Source organism: Phoxinus phoxinus (assembly GCF_949152265.1).
Source record: "Phoxinus phoxinus genome assembly, chromosome: 1".
NCBI lineage: Eukaryota > Metazoa > Chordata > Actinopteri > Cypriniformes > Leuciscidae > Phoxinus > Phoxinus phoxinus.
This window is the reverse complement of record NC_136876.1, coordinates 24852290-24875798: the sequence shown is the minus strand read 5'-3', so window position 1 is coordinate 24875798 and position 23509 is coordinate 24852290. Positions and strand designations below refer to the sequence as shown.

The 23509-nt window shown below is 37.4% G+C and overlaps 2 protein-coding genes across 2 annotated transcripts in view; both read left to right on the top strand.

Moving 5' to 3' along the window:
• The first annotated feature begins 285 nt into the window (after positions 1–285).
• Positions 286–8229, top strand: pigq (phosphatidylinositol glycan anchor biosynthesis, class Q). The gene is made up of 11 exons (XM_079606491.1): positions 286–581; positions 899–1638; positions 1727–1858; positions 4246–4366; positions 4829–4955; positions 5041–5194; positions 5596–5707; positions 5804–5884; positions 6826–6940; positions 7094–7155; positions 7390–8229. The coding sequence occupies exons 2-11, from the start codon at positions 941–943 to the stop codon at positions 7540–7542; spliced, it is 1755 nt and encodes a 584-aa protein (XP_079462617.1). The 5' UTR covers positions 286–581; positions 899–940; the 3' UTR covers positions 7543–8229.
• A 1139-nt stretch (positions 8230–9368) lies between these two features.
• The window catches only part of rab40c (RAB40c, member RAS oncogene family), a 19238-nt gene continuing 5097 nt past the window's right edge, over positions 9369–23509 (top strand). Inside the window, exons 1-5 of the mRNA XM_079625567.1 lie at positions 9369–9892; positions 10393–10794; positions 19949–20009; positions 21768–21828; positions 22136–22213. Of these exons, the coding sequence (XP_079481693.1) occupies positions 10653–10794; positions 19949–20009; positions 21768–21828; positions 22136–22213 (342 nt within the window). The 5' untranslated portion in view covers positions 9369–9892; positions 10393–10652. The remainder of the gene's footprint in view (positions 9893–10392; positions 10795–19948; positions 20010–21767; positions 21829–22135; positions 22214–23509) is intronic.

Here is a 23509-nt window from a genome sequence, read left to right as displayed (position 1 = left end):
TATTGTGCTGTATGAGATGAAATCAATGAGATAAACTAAAAATTACAATGATCATCAATGGGTTTGGAGAAAAGGATCACACTAAAATACTACGATTGTTATTAATGAGTATAATGTCCTTCACAGCTAAATCTAACAGTTTGTTTTAAATAATTTTAAAAATAATTTAAAATTTAACAAATTTTAAATAATTTATTAATATATTGCGGAGAAAATGAGATTGATACAGAGATACGTTAGAAACATGTAATTGTAAAATAAAGTCAAACGTTACTTGAGCCATTTGTGTCGGAACTGAAAATATCCCTTGAGTTCACTCGGCGGAATTTTATTGACGGACTATCAACACTACGAAGTTAACGTTACTCCTATGGAATGGTTTTCAGTTAAAAAACGAGAGTCTGGACTGGACTATTACCTCTCTGATACTATTTTCCTATGATTTTGCGTGACCATTTTTTAAATTATTATTTGAGAGTATGCCAGTGTTATTTAACGCACATAGTAGAGTTAACTTGCTCGTTGTCGGTAATAAGATAAAATCAACTTCACAGAAGTCCTCGCCCTTCAAAATCCACAAGGTAATTTTTGACTACTTTACTACTAATTACAGCAACATGTCCCCGCATTCGGTCATGGTCATATTGCAAATTAAATCGATATAATTTTTGCCCGGAGCGTGTGGTTTCCATAGAAACGACCCGAGTGTTCAATGCATTTGAAGGGCACGAGTACAAAACTGTCCTCGCTCGATCTGTGGATGCTGTTAAGCGAACTACACGTTCATTTTTTACTTGAACTCAAAACTATGCTTTATAAGTACTATATATGCATATTTTCAATTGTACATATTGTATGCTTGCTTCCAGCCTTTTAATTGTGCCTTTTTCCCAAACAGGACTGTATCTTTCGCTGTTGCTGGACTTTATAGCACACAATCATGGTGCTGAAGATCTTCTTTCCCCAGTGCTGCAATATTGCTGACAGTGGCCTGCTGATTGGGCACTGGATCCCAGGTCACAATTCTGCTGTGGTTCTGGCCGTCGTTCATTACCCGTTCATACCAGGTCAGGTGAAGAAGTACTTGAATCAGATGCAGAGCCAGTCTCAAGTGCATCTCACCGTACTGGGTTCCTGGAGTATGCCCAAAGAAGGTAAAGAAGGAATGGACAGCTTTCTAAAAGACCTGAGTACCATCTTTCCACAGAAATGTTGGCTGCAGTTGAGCCGTGAAATTGGCAAAACAGGCTTTACCTGCCAGGTGGTCCAGAACGATGGGAAACTTCTACAGGACCGGAAGGAGAAGAATGATGATGACAGCAGCGAGGAAGATAAGATCATCTTTGTTCATTACGACCAGAGGAAGGTGATGCTGTCCCAGCTTCACCCGGTACAGGAGGTCAGCCAGAAGTCTGAGATTGAGCCTTCAGAGCTGCGCTTGGTCTTCCAGACAGTGGCTCAAAGTCAGCCTCTCTTTTTCCTGGACAAATATGACGATGGGCCTCTCAAACTCACCCACTGGCAATCTGAAGGCAGAGAGGCTAGTATTATTGCAGAGCTTCTAAAACAAGCATCTGTTCCGGTCTGCATCTTCCTAACGTGGTTGCTGTCTCTGTGGCACTGGTTTTGCAGCTTCAGGTGAGTTAATGTGTTCCATCTTGAACCTGTTGTCAATACTGAAGAGTGATGGAGAAAATTGAAATTCAAAGCTTTTGGTATTTTACAGGATTTTACATAGTTGGCCGGTGCTGTTCATCTCGAGCAAGCTGTCCACCTGTGTTCAGTCAGGGTACAGGGGAGTTCATTTCAAGACTGTTTTCTCCCCCCAAAAAGCTGCTACACACATGGATTTTATGAGGTATAGTACTTAGGTCAATGACATATAAGACCATCATTGATAGCAGTGGCGTAACGAGCCAACACCGGGTCCTTATGCAGGATTATCATTGCGGGCCCCCCTACTGCAGCACGTGATGACGCAATGTCCACGAGTAGGCTACCATGAATAGGACAGCACAGGGGCTGCGTTTACACTTGACATTAACATGCGACCTGTATCCGGATGTTGTCCACATACACATTGAAAAGACAAGTGCAAACGCTTTTCTGATGGGAATGTTATCCGATCAGCGTGTCCTGGTCCAGGGGTAGTCGAGGACGCATTGTGATCGAATCTCAGTGTAATGTAAACGCGATCCAGCCATCATGTCTGCATTCACAGCTGGACGTCATATAAATCCCCGCCCAGTCTCCACACGTGGCTGTCAGAAAATAATGGCCAGACGCAGTTTAGACAATAAATTAAACTTATTTGAACCTTAGGCTACAATAAACGTCAATATTAAAAATAAAAATAAAATTAGACTTGCATGATACTGTGTGTCATTTTTCATTTTAATTGTGCAACATTATCTGAACGAGGCGATCGCCTGTACATCGCCTGTACACAGTCAGTCATGAGATCTTAATGAAGAGCTGCACGCTGCTTTGCCTGAGGAATAATCGGAAAAAACTTGTTATTTTTTAATGTTTTAAATGTTGAATGTTTTTATTGTTTCAGCATGTTTATTAATCTCCCATTTCTGTAATATAGTCATTGCACGCTATAATCTTAAACCCAGATGATCGATGATGTGACTTGTTTAACATGATCAACCCAGTTATTTTTGTATGATCAACTAGTATTCCTTCATTCAAAAAACGTGATGTGATCTAAGACTGGAGATTGCACAGGAAAGTAGTGAGTGGGACATTGCTTAATTTGTATCATCTTTACTCTTAATCTGTATCATCTTTACTCTAAATCTGGTGTCGTGCTACAGACCTAATTTAAATATTATGCAGGAAACAGAAATCTGATCGGTTAACCAGATACAGGGGCTACTTAATGTGAACAATGTAAATACACCGTGTCCTGATTGGCTAATGATCCGATCTGCTTGATCGGATCATTGTGATTGCATGTTAATGCAAAGTGTAAACGCTGAGATGAGATGACTGACCAAATCACGAGTAGCTATACGCACCGGGGATTCCCCAGTCCCAATTCAAAACAAATTACACCAAAATCCTTCATTGTTTGTTTCAAACATGTATTTGATCAGTAAAATATGTTGTTGTCATTATTTATTCGAATAAATTTGCGATAAAGTAAAATGCGATCAGACTAAACGTAGTAAAATGCAATAGGACCTGATTGGTCCGGGCCCGTTAGGAACCGTGTACCCTGCTTACCGATAGTTACGCCTGTGATTGATTGCAAAAAAGAAAAATCTTTTAAAACTCAAAATTTACTCACCCTCATGTCGTACCAAACCTGTAAAACTTTCGTTCATCTTGAAACACAAATGACGATCCAAGTTCGTAACTACCACTTTGATCCTTCAAAAAGTTCATAAGATCGTAAAACTAATCATGTGAATTGAGCAGTTTATTCCACATTTTCTGAAGAGACAATTGTTTTGAATATTTTGTTTTGAACATATTGAATTCATGCTTTTATCCACATATTAACAATCATCAACTCACACATCAATTGTGGTAAATGGAAGCTCAAGCATGTTCGCTTGACGTGCGAGAACCAATGAGGTTCATTCTCGTGTTATGCAGAACATTTGAGCTTTGGCAAGAACCAATGAGGTTCATTCTCGTGTTACGTTACGCAGAGCTTCGGCAAGAACCAATGAGGTTCATTCTCGTGTTACGTTACGCAGAGCTTCGGCAAGAACCAATGAGGTTCATTCTCGTGTTACGCAGAGCTTCAGCAAGAACCAATGAAGTTCATTCTCGTGTTACGCAGAACATTTGAGCTTCAGCAAGAACCAATGAGGTTCATTCTCGTGTTACGCAGTTTTGTTTATGTTCGCTGATCAATATTTATATGTAAATAAAAACCGAAATAAAATCTGTTCATCATATAAAGCGATCGAGTCTATTCAGAAAATTTTGAATAAACCTCTTAATAATATGAATCAGTTTTACGATCTAACTTTTTGAAGTGTCAAATTGGTAGTTGAGTAGCTGTCAATGGAGGGACAGAAATCACTCAGGTTTTATTAAAAATATCTTAATTTGTGTTTCAAAGATGAACAGAAGTCTTAGGGGTTTGGAAAGACGAGCGTGAGTAATTGATGACATTTTTAAAACACGTGCCTTTTGTACAATGTATAATGTTATGGCATTATTGTTATATTATATTATTGTTATAACATAATCTCATACCCTTCTTTTTTCACTTGTCTGCAGAAAAGCAAATATTTTTGTGTCGTTTCTTGTGGACATAGCACTTGGTTTGCTGCTTGTCTCGTGGCTTTATAGGGAGAATCGTATCAGCAAATTAGCGGATACTCTGGTACCTGTGGCAGATGTAAGTATGAAACATATAACAATACTTTTGCAGATCTATTTTAAAAAAATTGAGTAAAATGTTTTTATAAAAATAGAGTAAAAGGAATAATATTGTGAAATATTACTAAAATGTTAAATAACTGTTTTCTATTTCACTATATTTTTAAATGTAATTTATTTCTGTGATTGCAAAGCTGAATTTTCAGCATCATTGCTCCAGTCTTTAGTATCACATGATCCTTTAGAAATAATTGTAATATAATGATTTGCTGCACAAGAAAACAGTTGTGCTGCCTAATATTTTTTGTGGATTCTCTTATGAATAGAAAAAGTTCAGAAAATACAGCATTTATTTGAAATAGTAATCTTTTGTAACATTATAAATGCTTTTACTGTCACTTTTGATCAATTTAACATATCCTTGCTGAATAAAAGTATTAATTTTTTAAAACTTAAGATAAAAACGTAACTTATCTTGCAGCGTGTGGCTAAAGAGCTCCAGGAGCTGTTAGAATGGCTGATGGGAGCTCCTGCTGGACTGAAGATGAACAGAGCTCTCGACCAGGTGCTGGGGAGATTCTTTCTCTATCACATCCATCTGTGGATCAGTAAGTACATCCTCAGTTGAGGCGCTCTCATGGTGTTTTAAACTTAATACAGAAGCTCATGTATGTCTTGTGATTGTGTCGACAGGTTACATCCACCTCATGTCTCCTTTCATTGAGAGGATCCTGTGGTATGTTGGACTCTCAGCCTGCTTGGGATTGACCTTTGCTCTTTCCATACTCTCCGACATTGTGGCCCTCCTGACTTTTCACATCTACTGTTTTTATGTGTATGGGGCAAGGTGAGGCTCAATTCTGTAGTTCTGCATGTTGTTTTCTAACTAACTGTCATGTTCACGCACTTCCAGCGTTTTCCAGTAGAGGGCAGTCTCAATCTTTCAATCTTTATAATTGCATTGGGCCACTTAAAGAGACCGCCGAGGTCACCGATATACCTTACATTGTTGGAATAAAAGTTAATTTTATCTTCCACGCAAGAAAGAAAGTTATACAGGTCTTGGAATTTTTGGGTGTACGGTCTCTTTAAGGTTATATTTCAAATCTGTCTGGTCTGTTACTTGCCATCTTTATTTACAGTCTTGAGGATTTTATTTATATATTACACAACATTCTAGGGCTTTTAATCTTTCTGAGAATTGCATTTTCTTTGTTTTGAATTGTATTTACTTTTCTCTCTGGTCAGGCTGTACTGTCTGAAGATCTATGGTCTTTCCTCCCTGTGGCGGCTCTTCAGGGGAAAGAAATGGAATGTGTTGAGGCAGAGGGTTGACTCGTGCTCATACGACCTGGACCAGGTGCATCTCCTCTTGCACACACATCCCTCATTCATGTTCTAGCTATTCAACACAACCTTACAGAACATGATTGACTCTGCTCTCCTTCCTTTGCAGTTGTTCATTGGCACTTTGCTCTTTATGATTCTGCTGTTCCTGCTTCCCACCACTGCCCTGTATTACCTGGTCTTTACCCTGGTGAGTCACTCTGACATGAGTTTCAACTTCATCCTTATTCCAGCCCCACTGGAGCATCTGATCCAGTTCTCTGCTAATTTCACACTTGTAAAGTCTTAATCTCTTGATCATGTTTTTTGCCTATACATTACCGGTCAAAAATTGAGTTTTTTTTTTTTTTAAAGAAGTCCCTTATGCTCACCAAGACTGCATTTATTTGATCAAAATAACTGTTTATTATTTTAATATATTTTAAAATGTAGTTTATTCCTCTAATGGCAAAGCTGAATTTTCAGCATCATTACTCCAGTCTTCAGTGTTACATGATCCTTCAGAAATCATTCTAATATACTGATATGCTGCTCAAGAAACATTTCTTATTATTATCAATGTTGAAAACAGTTGTGATACTTAATTTTTCTGTGAATTATTATTTTTTTTTCATGATTTTTTTGGTGACCTAGTTCAAAAGAACTACATTTATTTGAAATATAATTTTTGTACAATTACAATGCAAGTCTTTAGAGTCATTTTTTCCTGTCACTTGATCAATTTAATGCATCCTTGCTGAATAAAATTATTAATTTCTTTTAAAGAAAACGACTGATCCCACACTTTTGAGAGCTGCAGCTCATTTGCATTTAAAGGGACAGACACAAAAGGGACAGACTCAAAAAGTGACAATTTTAACATGCTATAAAAATATCTGTGGGATATTTTGAGCTAAAACTTCACATACACACTCTGGGGACATTTAAAGACTTATACAGACTTTTACATCTCGTGAACTACTAATATACTCTACTAATGCATAATACATAAAGCAAATAACAGAGAAATGTGGGGTTGAAATTCAACTTTAGATGTAAAATGTCTCTAATATGAATAATAAATCATAAATCTATAAATCTCATAGACATGAGTTGTTATGATGTGTAAGTTGGTTCTCTGTCTGTTTCTAGCTGCGGCTGGTGGTGGTGTTGTTTCAGGGAGTGATTCACCTCAGTGTCGACTTCATCAACTCCTTCCCCCTGTTTGCCATCGGCCTACGTATCTGCAGACCGTACAGACTGGCAGGTGAGCCATACTGTATAACATTGAAGAAAGAAAACGTTTTCTTATTTATGATAAAGTTTAATGAATGTACTTCTAGGCCTTGTACTTGCCAATTATGTGTCTATATAACTGATTGATTAGTAAAGGTACTTTATGAATGTCTTTGGATTCCAGAGGGGGTTAAATTCAAGGTGCTTTGTCAGGAGCCAGGAACTCCTCTTCACCTGATGATGGAGGTAGGTTGGTTATTGGTTAAACCGAATGCCATCCTGTAGTTTATTTTTGCTTGGGTTTAGCTTAAGGTTTGGGTTTGACCTGTTGATTTTGTGGGATAGGTTATTGAATAGCTCTGTTTGGATCACTGTGCAGTTTGTTGCATTGTACATAATCAGTGCAAACACTGGATGTGCTTTACTTGTCTCTGAGGTTTGATAATGAGAAATTAATTTTTCTTTTCTCTCCATCTTCAGATCAATCCATTAAAGTTCAGTTCTGTACTGCAGTGTTACCGGACACCCACCTATAGCGGTTACCCTAAGGATTCCTGGGCCGCATTGTCCAAGAAACTGTTTGTAGGAGAACTGATTTACCCCTGGAAGCAGAAGACTACTAAGACGGACTAACTTTGGGGGATCTTGCCAGACCCCCTAGAAGTCAGCAGCTAGACACGTGCACACTGGTGTTGGTCAGACTTCGCTGACTTTCAATATAGTCTTAATTAGGTTTTTAATGGAAATAATCCTACATTGTTGATTTAAATCATAATCTTTCCTTTCCAGACACTGACCAGAATCTTTGATTAAAACTGTGATTATGTTTTTGTATTTATTCTTCTACTATTTTTGTATAACATTGAAGATGTGCCATTTTAAAAATAAATGTAATTTTAATAGTTAACTAATCACTATATAAAAACCATAATTTCATCAGGATCATTTGAACTGGAAGTAAAACTTTTGACTTCTCTTCAGTTTGTTGCTGTCTCTCATGGGGGGAATGACTTGTAGAAGTTTTTCAAATTCATGTGTTTAAAGTTTTATGAGTCTAATCTAGCTGATTTATATGAACTGGCTCCCGGAGTTGAGTTTAAATATAGATTTGTGTATTAAATTATTTGTCCATGAACCGTGTGTTTTGTCAGTGTTGCCAAATCAATGTTGTTTTGTAGCTATTGTTATTAATAGAAATGCTTTAATAAAAACATGATTTGTATAAATGATGATGATCATGATCAAAACATACATTTCTAATGTTCATTTTTAAACCCTTAATTTACTTCAATAAAGTTCATTTAATCATTTTACACGTTACAGTATCTGTGTGCATCTTAAATCATTATTATACGAGTCTTGTTTGCACTATAAACAATTGCTATTTAAAGTTTACCCATTTTCAGAAACATACCAGTGAAACTAGTGTTGGGTCTTTTGTTTGGGAGTACAGCCGGTGAAGAATGTGCTCAAACTAGACTTGAGCACACAACACAACAATGACTGCTGTAGCAACTGACTATTCAATGACACGACAAACAAATGAGCTGGGGATTTACCTGCATGTTTCTGTTGAGGGAAGTGTGTGTTTGTGTCTGTATTTGACACAAAAATGGGTAGTCAAAATAGAAATATCTGTTTATTACAGTTTATTTCCTGATAGATAGATAGATAGATAGATAGATAGATAGATAGATAGATAGATAGATAGATAGATAGATAGATAGATCTTTGTTTTTGGTTGAATTATATTATTTTAAATCTACCTTGAAAATCAAAATGGATGGTGTTCACCTTCTGTTCACAGTGCTTATATTACAGGTTGCTGCTCGTGTGACAGATGCAGGAGGGTTAATGTGACAGGGACAAGCCAAAGGTCTCAGCACTTTCAGGGAATCATCAAACGAAGATAATCCCCCTCCCCCTGAATAGATTAAAATGCAAATTGCTATATGAAGTCTTTGTGTCTGCCTATTGAGATTAGAGCTACATGAGGGTCTCAAGAGAGACAAGGGGACATCTGGACCCTGCATCAAATTCTATACCAGCCATTAAAACCATAAACGCTCTCACCCCCCATCATATACATAATGGCGCTTGTTCTCCTAGGACAATAGAATTCTATCACAATTTCCGTTGTACGTCGTTCATGTTTCTCAGCTTCCAATAAATTATTATAATATAAGACGACCATACACTGTATCATATGCACATACTAATATGTGACTATACAAAATACAGATAACTATCTATCTATCTATCTATCTATCTATCTATCTATCTATCTATCTATCTATCTATCTATCTATCTATCTATCTATCTATCTATCTATCTATCTATCTATCTATCTATCTATCTATCTATCTATCTATCCTCCAAACCGTAAAGGTCTTTAATTTTTTATATCAAAATATGCCAAATTAATTTTAATAAAATGACTGTGTGTGTGTGTGTGTGTGTGTGTGTGTGTGTGTGTGTGTGTGTGTGTGTGTGTGTGTGTGTGTGTGTGTGTGTGTGTGTGTGTGTGTGTGTGTGTGTGTGTGTGTGTGTGTGTGCGCGACTGCGCGCGTGTGTGTGGGGGGGAGGTACAGTCAGTCAGAGCGCAGTAGTACGCAGAGGTGAAAGCTCAGCGTGACAGTGTGTGTGATCTCTCCTGTGTGAGCGAACATGGGACATATTTGGATATCCGAGAGCATTTACAGCACAAGCAATAATAACCTGCGGGTCGGTCGGATTATTGTTTAATCCCTCATTTACCGTGCCTCGCCCCAGAACCGCCTGATAACGCGCAGAGGTCCCGAGACGAGCAGCGCGATCTCACATGAATCTTTGTTATTCAGAGAAAAACAGAAATGGAGCCATGATTTCTGCCAGACGCGCTAGCATCGGCTGCTCAAGCTAACTGAAGCGCGATTGTGGATATCCTTCTTCCTTTTGTCAGGCTGAAGTTTTTCTAACAACAAATTGCAGCAGGAATATATTGTGAGAAGTTTATTCCCTTAACTATGATATTAAATAAATGTTGTGCGCTTGTTTTTGACGCGCTAGGCTCATAGCTAACTTAGTAGCGTTAGCCGAGGCTGTGTTAAGTTACTCCATCTGAACAACGGCTCGTCTTTAATGTATTTTAATTAGTTTTACGATAACAAATATACATTCTTATTGTTAATATTGTCATAACCGTAAAGGTGATTATTAGATACAATTGTGATGAGATTATTTATTTGTATTGACAGCTTGGAAGGCGCATGCTAACAATGCACTAGCTTGATAGCTCAATTGCTTTTCTATTATAGCAATAATTTGCCATGATAAAATAGATTTTTGATAAAGATACAACTTTTACGCGTTTTATTTTCATTTATTGTCAGTAACGACGATTTGAGCGTCTCGGAAGAAATGTAAACAACCTAGTTGTTCAGTTTGCCAGCCAATAAAGTATATATATGCACTGATGATCCATATTATTTTACAATATTTAGACTGGACGAGTGAATACGGCTGGACATTTTAAAGACTGTACACTTTAAACCATTTCCGGGTCTGGACTGGACGGGTGGGAAATGGTTTGATTTGGTCTGTCTGCTGATTTGGCCTGACACCGATTTAAAGATAGACCTGACACAAGAGACTCAGACCCCCAAAGCTCTGGAGGATTCAGGGCCCATCTTTGACATCAGAGAGGGACACACACAGTTGTCTCCTATCCTTTGCTCTCAGTCTGGCTCTGATGTGAGCAATCATGGGCACCCAGGGCAGCCCTGTGAAGAGCTACGACTACCTGCTCAAGTTCCTCCTAGTGGGAGACAGCGATGTGGGAAAAGGAGAGATCCTGGACAGCCTTCAAGATGGATCTGCTGAGTCTCCATATGCCTACAGCAGTGGTGAGTTAGTCAACACATCCCACACATCTTCTTCACGCAGAATGCGAGTTACACATCCTTCACCCAGAATGATTTCAGATCAAGGCTGTCACTCACTGTGAGCTATTCAGAGAATAGTTGTATAAACAGGTTTGCCAAAGAACACGGTCAATATTATTTTTGTGTTTATGGTGAGTCATTCTGTGGGTGCTATGTTGCAGTGCCAGTGACTTACAGGAGGTGTAAATGCATGTGAATGATAATAGTTTATTATTCTGTTTATCTCTTGGAGAATTGTGTAATTCTTCACATATAAAAGCTGCACATTTTCTGCTCAGTAGTTGTATAACATACACTTCATGTTTTTTAGTGGAGGTCCGATAATCACTTTTATACAGTATTGGTAACCAATATTCACACTTCTCAGTTTAATTGGTTATTGTTTGATGGATAAATTATACATTTATTAGATGATTGGTTAATTTACTGATTGACTATTTGATGGTTCATGGTATGGATAACAGTTGTTGATAAAAATATAAAAAGCTGAAACTTTGCTATTTATTAAACTTCTTTAGGAGCGGAAATAGCGGTATGCTGGTTCTTTTGCATTTCAGTGGATAAATGGCACCATGGAATGTAAAAAAAAAGTAGCCATTCATTTTCAAATAAGAACTGTGTAGACATAGCTTAACCAATGACAAAAAATACATTTGTGACCCTCTAGATCACAGATCAACTTTGCATAATATTATAATAATAATATAACAATATTAATTATGTATATGATGTGTTATTGTTGTAGTATAATAATCATTTAGTTGTCATTGTGTTAAAAGTAGGAATGAAACAATAATTTAAATCAGTTCTACACATTGATTATTGGATATGGATGAGTAGAGATCAACCCATATAGCTTTTTTATGACCGACAAGTACCTGATAACCAGCAGAACCAATTTGAATTTGTTTTATTTTGTCACAATAAAATGATCATGAGGACTAACACCCAATATGTATTCTTAATATTTTACTTGTTAATAATAAAGTAATATTAATTGTAAGTAATATTTATAATATTCTGTTATTTATGTAAAATTATTTTCGATCTTAGTAGTTGCATGTTTATTTTCTCTTCTTTATTTTTTATGGCTATGTCTAATCTGCATTTTTCACAATGAATGAGTGCTATTTAAAGAGTTGAATAATTGTCCAAAAATGCAGGTACTGACTGCTGAATGTTGTCGTTGGGTGCTATTCTCTCAAATGGTGTCATTTTTCTGTGGAATCAATAACAGTTTAACTAACAAAGTGTGGAATGAATATTGGTCATACACCCATTATCTGTAATTTTGAGATGCTATCAAAAATAATATATTAGTATTAGTCAAAAAATCAGTATTGGTTGAACTCTTTTATTTATTAGTTAAGGTTGTACTAGATGTTTTCGGGGAGTGTTCCAGCACAGAGAATTCCCTCAGGATACAAAACACACAAGTAAACATGACTAAGAAGTTGGAAGTGTCTGTTTTCATTGAACAGGTCAGTACAGCACACCGTCAAGACCAGTTTTAAACACTTGTAAGCTGTTTTTATTTGATTTATTTAATGGCTCTCCATCGGCTGTGATGAGATGAGATCATCCACGCTCTGTCATTAGGCTGAAGCCAGTGAGGTGATAGACCAATTATAGAACGATATATGCCTTTCATATCCAAATGAGCCTTGTGTGAGCTGGGTCGCTATTGTTCTATCCCTTTTTTATACTTACGGGCATATCTGGTTGCTTGAACCTATTAGGGAACGGTGTGAGAGATCTCACAGTGATGGCTGTTTTCTGAAGTGTTCTTGGGGAGCTTGCTGGTCCAGCTTCAAAAGAGAACTTGTCTTGCACAATCACTCAAAATCAACACCGATGGCTCCACGAGCAGTCCTTGGATTCAGCGCTGGTGATTTCCGCTGCAATCTGTGCTCAGATTGTTTTAATGTTGAAAGGCTTTTTTAATGAATTATACATAGAGTATCTGGAGGTATTGGCTGTGAGCAAGGTGAAGTATTAAAGCCAAGAATAGTTCCTTTTATGGTTTAAAAACTTCATCTCATTATATAAAGTGGTCGACTGATATATTGCCATGCCAACATATCAGCTGATATTTTACTATTTGACTATTCGGCATTGGGTGTTAAGTTTGACTGTTTGGTCGACGTGTTGGAAGCGGGACTTTTATTTTGATGGCTCTGAGAACGGTAGCGCCTGAGCCTGCGCTCTTATTCTCTGTCTTCATTGTTTATGATCTCTGTTTTGTACATTACTAGATAAAACAGTTAAACAAAGAAAATAAACTGTATGCAAAAAAAGTGGTATAGTGTTTGCTTTTATATTATTAGTAACAGGAAGGTAAACACTAATAGGCTATATATAATAACTAAATACTTTCTGATTTACTGTCAGCATTCAGCAAGTAGGCCTATGCATTTATATAATTTAAACAAATCTTTGAATATATAATGAACATTTCATTTCACAAATCTTGCAAACTTCGTCGAATCCAGTTGTTCAGATTCAAAGTGCGCATTTGTAGCCTGCATGAATCATGAATGTTACTCGTGCGTGACGGTCAGTTCAGCTTCACTGGAGACCTCGCACGATAAACGATCAGCTTTAAACCCTTGATTTCAAACTATGCTGCACCATGTTATGTCATATTCATGTAATTTTTACTGTGCTGAATGTAAAATTTGTTGCCTTGTCTTTATTTGAAAAACAAAACAAAAACAAAAAAACATATGATTCCCAGTGAGCACAAACTTAGCAGATTACTGAGTGCCCTGTTGGTTACAGTGTTTACTTCCTTTTTATTTATATATTTCCAAACAATTTCTTTGTTTGTGAAAATACTACAATACGATTACAGAATCAAGAAGTTGCCATCTGAAAGTAAGTCTGTTTAATTTAGAGATTTATTTTTAATATATTCTTTTTATATTTCGGCATCAACCATCAAATAAACCAATATCTGTCGACCACTAGTATAAAACTGCTTTTAGATGTTTTTAGGAGGACATGAGGGTGGTGTAGACTTGGTGTTAATGATCTAGGCTGGTGATGACCGAAAGGTCATAAGCTCAAACCCTATAAGGCACAAGCAGAACATTTAGGGGCACACCTTAAATCAACCTGGAATGCAGTTATTCATATTTTCCCCCATTTTGACAAATGTCTTGGTAATAAATAGACTGAACGTACAGAAATTACAATGTGCAGTTTTATTTTAAGTTCACAGGGCTCCAGACTAACATTTGAGGGCAGCAGCACTACGTTCTACAGGAAGTATTTGGTAGCACTGGGCAGCTGACAATAAAGCACTGAGCTTGAGTTGAGGTGTAGATCAAATTAACTTGAATTATTATCATTCATAATATATCTTAATATTAATTCAAAAGCAAAACGAGTGAAATATATGTGTGTGTATATATATATATATATGTTAGGGAGTGGAAACAGCTAATAAGTCAATGCTCCTCTGCAGCCACCTACTTTTTACAATGCTTTAGCTAAATGACCAATACATTTTTTTATGAGTTTAGAGAAGCCTTGTTACACTGCCTTATGCTGTTGGTTTTAAATTTTGCAGTCTGTATTCTTATAAATTGGTTCTGTGGTGTTTACTCTCATTGATTCGTCTTTGCGCTGGCTTTGAGTGGACATCTGTAAATATTTAGAGCCTAAAGTTGCAGATGCAGACATCTTGGTTGGCCTGCTAGTGATTGATGGATTTAGCTCAGACAAGCACAGTGGTTTCAATGTAACCATGATAGAGTGTTTTTCTCCATTAAACAGTACTTTTAGTTTTCTTTCTGTTCTTTTTCGATTGGGTCACGGTGTTACAGATGTGACTAGTGAAGGGACAAAGAACACTGCAAGGGGTCAAAAAGTAAAGCAATGGCAAGCTAATTGAAGAAAGCCAAAGTAAAAAAAGGAATAATAGAAAAACAAGTAAAGAAACATAACGATAGGTCATTGCACACAGAAGTCTATAGAGACTATAGAGAACCATGTCATAGAATTACAACTTGCATGCACAGCTAGTAAATTTATACAGGTGAAACTCAAAAAATTTGAATATCGTGCAAAAGTTCATTTGTTTAAGTAATTAGTAATTAAGTAGTTAACTTAAAAGGTGAAACTAATATATTATATAGACTCATTACATGCAAAGTGAGATATTTCAACCCTTTATTTGTTATAATTTTGATGATTATGGCTTACAGCTTGCGTATGAAAACCCCAAATTCAAATTCAATAAGCTGTAAGCCATAATCATCAAAATTATAACAAATAAAGGCTTGAAATATCTCACTTTGCATGTAATGAGTCTATATAATATATTAGTTTCACCTTTAAGTTGAATTACTTAATAGGTAGTTACCACGCAAACCCCTTTTGACGGGGCACCAGCTCACAGGACTCAGCCATAACAAACGAGTAAAAAAAAAAAAAAAAAAAAAAGAACAGGAAGAATTAACCCATTTAACCCATTGAGCTCGTTATTGAATCGTTAAAGATGGTTCGCACTTAACTTCAAATGAAAGTTCAAATAAAATAGATTAAACCAAAATAAAATTATTGTGACATTTAACTACTATAATTGTGTAACACTGTGGTCAACTACCAACAACCAACTACAGTAGCTGATTAGTGAGATTTGTCTATTTTATAATTTTAGTACAAAACGAGTACAAAACTTGTTTAGTGGCTGTGCTTTATATGTGCTTTAGTATGCTGGCAGTATAATTTAGTTGTTTGACAGTTGGTGAGGTAAGTCCCTAAGAAACTTGCATCTTTGAATTTATCCCCTTTAAAGCTCCGCCAGTGTATTTTTAAGACCGCCTGTCAAGTTATAAATAGAACAACTTTTAAAAATGCATCTCGAGACCAATTTGATTCCGTTTTGTTGCTCTCCGTCTAACTCTTTATTTAACACAAGAACCCATCTAAAGTACTTTACCGTTCACAAGTTTGGGTTTGGTGTGATTTTTTTGTTTTTGAAAGAACTCTATTGCTCACCATGGCTGAATTTATTTGATCAAAAATGCGGTAAAAAGAGTGGGATTGTAACTTTTATATTTTCATAGATTAAAAATGTAATTTATTGCTGTGATTCAAAGCTGAATTTTCAGTCTTCAGTGTTACATGATCATTCAGAATGATTAGTCTAATATGCTTATTGAATGCTCAAGAAACATTTATTATTATTATTATCGATGCTGAAAACAGTTGTGCTGCTTCATATTTGCGGAAACTGTGATAGATTTTTTCCAGCATTCTCTGATGAAAAGAAAGTTCAAAAACAGCATTTATTAATAGAAATCTGTAGATGCTTTTCTACTTTCAGGCCAAACCGTTCTCTTTGCTTAAAGGGGTCATATGATGATTTCTTGTTTTTCTTTTTCTTTAGTGTGTTGTTATACAGCTGTTGTAATGCAGTCTCAAACGCAAAGAGATATTCTTTGTAAAAGTTAAACGCTTAAAACACCTAAAACGCTTCGTTCAAACACGCCCCACAAATCTACGTCAGTATGTGGGGGCAGAGTATCATAACACCGCCAAATGTATACGCAAAAAAGAAGGCGTAACTTTTATTATCGCTGTAATATTGTTGCTGCCGGCTCCATGTCGTGGAGACGCTTGTTGTTTTTCATTGTGAAAGCCAAACTACTTTGTTTGGCCTTCCAAAAGAGGACACAATTAGAAAACAGTGGTTAAGCTTTATTTACAACACAGTTCCAGAACAGTACAACCAAAATATTGTGTGCTGCGCATTTTTCGGAGGACATGCGCGCACCGGCGCTCATTCGGTTAAGTTTGAAGTTTAACACGGACTGTCAGGACGAACTTTCATGCAAAATGTGATTTTTTTTTAACACTTACAGATAAGGATATAACCATAAAATGAAAATTCTGCACTATCACATATTAAATGACACCCTGTCAAAGCGCGCCATGTAGGCTATTTTACGCATGTATTTTACACATGTAACATTACGCTAACGTGCACGGTCAGCAGACGCGACTAAACGATAATGACATTCGTTGTTGATGATTTTCATTAAATGCACCAGTCATTGCCTTGGTAATGCAACAGTTTACAGACGATATGAGATGTAAATAGCTACCATTATGGAGGATGATCAGATATTTATTTTAATTTTATTATTAATTTGTGAGAAATTGGTAGCCAGGCAACAGACAAGTGAAGTGACCAATCCTGAGTGGCGACATCACTACACACATCCTACCAGCACGGTTCCGTCTAGCCATACCAACCGTTCTGAGAATTCCGGGCTGAGCAGTTTGTAATCATGCCGTGCCTTACCAGGCTCAAGTGGAAATACAACTGGAACCAGTTCTTACTGTTCTAAGAACCGTTCGGCCCGACGGTGGAAAAGCAGCTTTTGGTAACATAAATGTCTTTACTGTCACTTTTGATCATCTTTAGTTCAACCAAAAATTGTAATTCTGTATTCATTTACTCAACCCCATGTCATTTCGAACCTGTAGAACTTTCTTTCTTCTCTGAAACTATATATTTTGTCCATACATTGGAAGTCTGTGGGAACCAAAAGTGTTTGGTTGCCAACTTTCTTCAAAATATCTTATTTTGGGTTCCGCAGAAGAAAGTCAATCCGGTTTGGAACGGCAAACATAATTACATAAATTTAATTTATGGTTGAACTATCCCTTTAAGATCAATTAGTTGTCCAGTCCATTTTGAAAATATGTAGCATTTCCCCAGTCCTGGTACAAAATCACTGCTATCCCTCCTATCATATTTGTAGTCAGTATACTATTCATTTATATTCTATACATTTTTCATTAGTTCTTTTACCAAATTGAGGCCTGAAGTCAGACTTGCAGCTAAACCTCAGTTATTCTGAATATGTTGTTTTGGAGCAAACCTTTAAAAACATCATTATAAAACTGCTTTTATTGCGTTACATTTTTTAGTAAAAAGAGAGTATATGCATTTCTTCTGATGAATGATAAAGTTATGATTAGATGTGAAGGTCAGCGTAGAGTCATGTTGTGTGCTACTGTTGAAGTGCAGGGTCTCAGTGAAACCAGCTTTTCTACCTTTCTCAGCCTCAGGCATGTTATATTCATTACTCTCATGCGCTCACAGTCTTTGAAATTACTTTCAAACTCACACGCACCCTGTTCTGGCTCCTGAGGGTCGCTGGGCACGTTGCAAGTTATGAGCAAGCACAACAATTAGGCACAAAGACATGCTCTAAAAGCAAAGGCCTCCTGCGTTGAAGAAATGCAACGCTTCTACATTCTCCAGTTGTAAGCAATTTTGTTTTCCACCAGCCATTGATAATAGGCTGTTTAAATTGAATTAAACATGGCCACATGTGTCACTGTCCACTCAATCCCTCTCAGGTGTCCTCAAGTCCTGCTGGAGCTTTCACTTCCAGGCTCTTCCTCAAAACTAGCCGCTTCGGGCTGGGAAGTCTTGGCCTGCGTCCCGGAGCTGGAACCTGAGATGATAATTACACCGTACTGCCCTTGTCAGGCCGTGTTGCTGAGCCATCTGCCTATAAAATCACCCAGAACGAAGGAGGAGGGATACTAGAGGAAGGAAGTGTGATGCGCCTTTGGCTTGATGTGCTGCCCTGCTTAAGAGCAAAGCTTTTTGCAGGATGGAGAGCAGCAGGAAATCAGCCCTAGTGGTTCTTTTTAAGTGCGAGTCATTTCCCTCTTGTTACATTCTCTTGTAGATGTTTAATAATGGAGGACAAACGAAGCCTATGGCCAGACCGACATCTGTCTGTCGAGAAAAATATGGATGCCCATCCTTGCCCTACCCTTGGCTTTCTCCATTTAAAGCCTCTGCTTTAGGGTTGCATGATTAATCAAAATCAAAACTCGAAATTGGGACTTGGCATGCTTTTGTCCAGAAAAGATAAACTTTAAGTGTCTCCCTACGGTTTTCTGCCAAATGTTTGACATTTGAAAATTAAGAAATTAAGATAGCCGTAAATATTAGTATTTTTATTGTATAGATATCCTGTAAAAAAAAAATACAATAAAGTTGTAATATTTACAGTATTAATATTTACAGTAGTAATACTGTACATTTACAGTAGTAATATTTCTTATTTTAATTTAATGATGATAATAGCTATTTTATTCTACTACTATTATTATTATTATTAGGCATATTCCTTTTATTTTGTAGTACAGCAGTATAGGATTTTGCATATGTAATGACAAAGGTTTTGGCCAGCCCTACAAACAAGCACAGCTGAGCTGGTGATAAAAAATACAAATAAAAGTTTAAATTGTAATTACAATTTTTATCAGAAATATTGCAATTCGTTTTTTTCCGCTCAATCATGCAGCCCTACTCTGCCTACTTTGTCTTTGCAGGAAGTAAACAGCTGATACAAAGTGGAATAGACCACAGTAGGGTGTGACTTTGTTTTTTCCTCTAATCAGAGAGGAACAAAGTGGATTTCTTTCTAGAACTGATGTTCACGAGGAAGCAATGGCCAAAACCACTCATTAACTCTCCCAGACTACTCCAGGCAGGTGTAGTCCATGTCCGTGTTGTTACGGATTACGGATAATCAGATTTTTCAAGGGGGCAAAAAGATGATTCACTGAGACTAGCGCTCTTGGCATGGTGAATATTACACACACTGGCCTGTATGGAAAGAGAAGCAGTGAGCCTTTGTTAGAGACAGAGCTGTCTATTAAAATGCAAAACAGGTTTGAATGCTGGCCTGCTGTGAAGCGACCGAAAATGCAGATATTGCCATTCAGTTAATGGAGCCCGTACTGTGTTCATATTTTCATTTTATGAATGATAAATGTAGATAAGCAGTCAAGATAATCGCCTTATGGGAAGAGTCCTGGTCACATCTCTGCTATGATAGCATTAAGTAACAGTAGATTGGTTTCAGCTGTCAGGTTCTCCACTCATCTTTACTGCCTTCTAATGAAAGAAAGAATTGGCTGGGAATTAAATTAGGTAGTACACCAAATGCAATCACCATGACGCCTGAAGCTTTTCGAGCTCCCGATCCTCTCTAGACTTATTTTCTTTTCAGTAGACAACCATACACAGGTAAAGGTCTTATCTAAGTGTTCTCTGTCTCTCATTTTGCAGGAATCGACTACAAGACCACCACGATCCTGTTGGACGGGCGGAGAGTGAAACTAGAGCTTTGGTAAGTGGATCACAACTCTTGTCTGTCTTGTTCCCCTCATGACAGAATGATGCATCACCTGCTAAAAGCAAATTAATGCAGTCTTTAAGTTAAGAGTCGGTGTCTTGTAGTTGGGCTTCAATCCACAGACAGCAGGCCTTCCTTCTCATTGCACTGAAGAAAGAAAAAAAAGCACTGAGACTGATTTGCAAAATGATAAATCGCTGCCCATCATTCATGTTCATCAACCTTACAGATATGAGTGTTGGGTTATTTCCCATTCAGCAGGAAAGATGAGACTGATGTCAAAGCTGAATTTTCAGCATCATTACTGCACAGGAATAAATTAAATTTTAAGTATATTAATAGAAAGCAGCTATTTTAAATTGTTATAATATTACTGGTTTTACTATATTTTTGTAGAAATGCAGCCTCGGTGAACATATGAGACTACAATTATTTTATGTTTTATGAAGTTGGTAATGTTTTCAAACTTTTGTTAGTGTGTTCAAAGCTCATAAATCATAAATAAGAGAAAGTTCCATTAACTGAGAAGCTGAGAAGTCGCTGTTAAACGTCCATAGAAGCATTTAGCCACTTCCCCAGAGAGACAGAGAAGTTTCCTAATCAGGAAGGCATTGGATTGTAAGACAGCAGAATTACACATTACGAAGACAAACAACAAGCTCATTAGCGTTAACACAGAGTGTAGTAAGTGCCCGAGGAGCAATTCTCAAAGCCCTTGAGGGTTTTCCCATGGTGTGCTGTAATGTGCTGGGCTATATAATGTAATGCTTTATAGTAATTGGGCTTCTTACTGCATATTCCTCCTCATAGAGTCTGTCCTCAGGGCTTTCATCTCGCCCTACATCTATCTTTGCTAACGCACTTTTCAGAGCTCCCAGGTAAATCTGATGGGCTCTCTGATACGACTGTGGAAGTGCAGCACTAAACGGCATTCTCAAGAGTGGATTCAGTCCCACCACTTCAAAAAGGCAACGGCCACTCTGACTTTTTAATGCAGATATATTTAACGCTTTCCAGCCAATTACGTCCACTGCGTGAGAATGTTCTCACAGAGTGTATTCAGCTGGAAAGGTTATTTGGGTGCGGACGTGCCACAGTGGAAAACTCGTTTTTCTAGGCTGTGACGCCAACACAAACGCCTGAGTCATCTTGTATTTGGGTTAACTCTAAACTCAGTACAGTGTCGATTTCAAATTGATAGCTTTGTTCCAAAATGAAGTGAGCTGCCTTTCTATTTCCTTCCTACATAGGCAGATGCCTTTTAAGGGAGCATCCTAACTGAAATAGAAGCTCTTAAGTGACAGATTTGGAACGCTTTTCATAGGCATTAGCTCTGAGGGCCACACAAATAGTGCTCCTTATGTGAAGCACGGAGACTTGAGTTTAATATTAGCATGTTGTTAAGTTAGCAGCAGTGCTATACTCTAAAAAGCAAATGAAATGCAAAGCACGCAAATAACTATTTTTAATTGTGATTCCCTCGTTCATCTGCCATATTGGGTGCATTTTTCAAAGAGCTTGTCACAGTGCATTCTGCTATTGCTGCCTATGCTAAGAATTTGTTTGTGGCCAAAAGACGGTAACTTGAAAGGCAGGACAATTTTTCTGCCTACGTTTTGGGAGAGCTTTCGCATCAGAAATGTGCTTATGATGCCTCAGCTCACGGTGTTTTGAAACAGAGCTCATGTGTCAAGCTTAACTGACATAGTATTTACAGTCGTTTTGTCCTGACTTGTCTCTGTTTGCTTCTAGGGACACCTCGGGACAAGGCAGGTTCTGCACCATTTTCAGGTCGTACTCCAGGGGAGCGCAGGTAAAGTGTCACTTAATGTTCTTGGTCAGAGGACTGATGTTGTACTAAGTGCTCAGCCAAAGACAAAAAAGGGCATACACATTCACTTACTATAAACAAGTTTATATAATCCACAAGGACCAGTATGTTTATATTCAGGTGAGTTCAAAAGTTTGAATTGAACAAGAACATTTCTCACTAGTGGGCTTTGAGCGTGTTGAAATGCTTTTGCCGAGCACAGTTCATGTCCTGTTAGTCTGTTAACGTCCCTCCTCACTGCATGAACAGGATACCGGCTAACAATGCATTGTTTGTTTTGCCTCTACAGGGGATCCTGTTGGTGTATGACATCACCAACCGCTGGTCATTTGACGGGATAGACCGCTGGATCAGGGAGATTGATGAGGTAAGATTAAGCTGCTCTGAATGATAACAGGAAGTGAGCTCACAATTATACCCATAGTTCTGTAGGCTATCCACCTTATTTTTAACATCAGAGCGAACGCTTTTGTAACTTGAATGTGTCTGGCTTCTGGTGTCATCCGCTTCTAGTCATTTTTAGCTGTACAAAACAGGCTGTTACGCTGCTTGATATTGCAAACTCAACAGAGGATTTGATTGGATAACTGGACTAACCAGTGGATTGATCTCATCACATGCCGGCTCAAATGTCACACAATTGCATTCCCAAACATCAGGCATCTTGAAAGCAAGATAACATGACAGCGTTTGTTGTGTTTCGTTTGCACGCAAGTAATTGATGATGTACGAAAGAGAGACACAATGGCTTCCCCGACTGCAGCGACTTCCATTTAGGAATTTGCCGGTAAACTTGACAACTGCACCACCACGGTGACTGCTACTCAGGGACGTAAAAAACACTTCTTTTTCTTTTGTATGCATGAATATTATGACACGAGTCAAGCACACAACTTTGTTTACAAAATAAATAATAGGTGAGCATGCAATATAATGTTACATTGCAGCCATGGAAACATTTGGATTCATGCTGAATAAGAGAGATATATACGTGAGCCCATACATTTAAGCTTTGTATTCTGTTTTGCGATCTGGTCACCAGATTATCGGCAAATTTAACAGTTTCCCATGAGTTATTCCACGTGACATGGAATCTCTTGTTTCTTTTCTCAGATCTTCACTTACGTCCCACCTATTTCCACAGGGAATTATAAATGTATGTTTCTTTTGGCTCGCGTTTAATCAGGCCTATTATATTCTGATTCTTTACTGTGGTAAAGTAGGACAAATACCTTTTTACTTGCACATCAAATTCTATTTAACACAGTTTGTGCTTGTTATTAGACTTGAAAAGGAACGTCCAGTTTATTTGTATAGCGCGTTTCTCTTTCTCTGGCAGCGCAAAATCAAACATAGCCTAAATGTCTTGACACTGCGGAAGAAAAAAATTTGCTCTTCAGACCTTTTACATTGAGTATTAGTCCCACATCCCTCTCAAAGCTCAGAGCGGTAGGCTATATGATGCATCTTGTGGGGAAATACAGAACAAATGTTTTTTGAATAATACTTATATTATTTCGGTAAGCATTATTTACTTATATTTATTTCAATGTTTTACAGGCTTTAGTGTGTTGTTTCACTGACAGAAATGCTCAAATAAACACGTCTGTTACGAAAGGGATGTTTGAGCCTTTATATATATAAAAATATTTTATAATATATA

Bases quoted from the DNA above. Each gene is read 5' to 3' on its own strand.
- pigq (XM_079606491.1), top strand. From the start codon at position 941: ATGGTGCTGAAGATCTTCTTTCCCCAGTGCTGCAATATTGCTGACAGT. The intron at 4,956-5,040 runs GTAAGTACATCC...TTGTGTCGACAG, and splicing joins TCACATCCATCTGTGGATCA to GTTACATCCACCTCATGTCT. The intron at 7,156-7,389 runs GTAGGTTGGTTA...CTCCATCTTCAG, and splicing joins CTCTTCACCTGATGATGGAG to ATCAATCCATTAAAGTTCAG.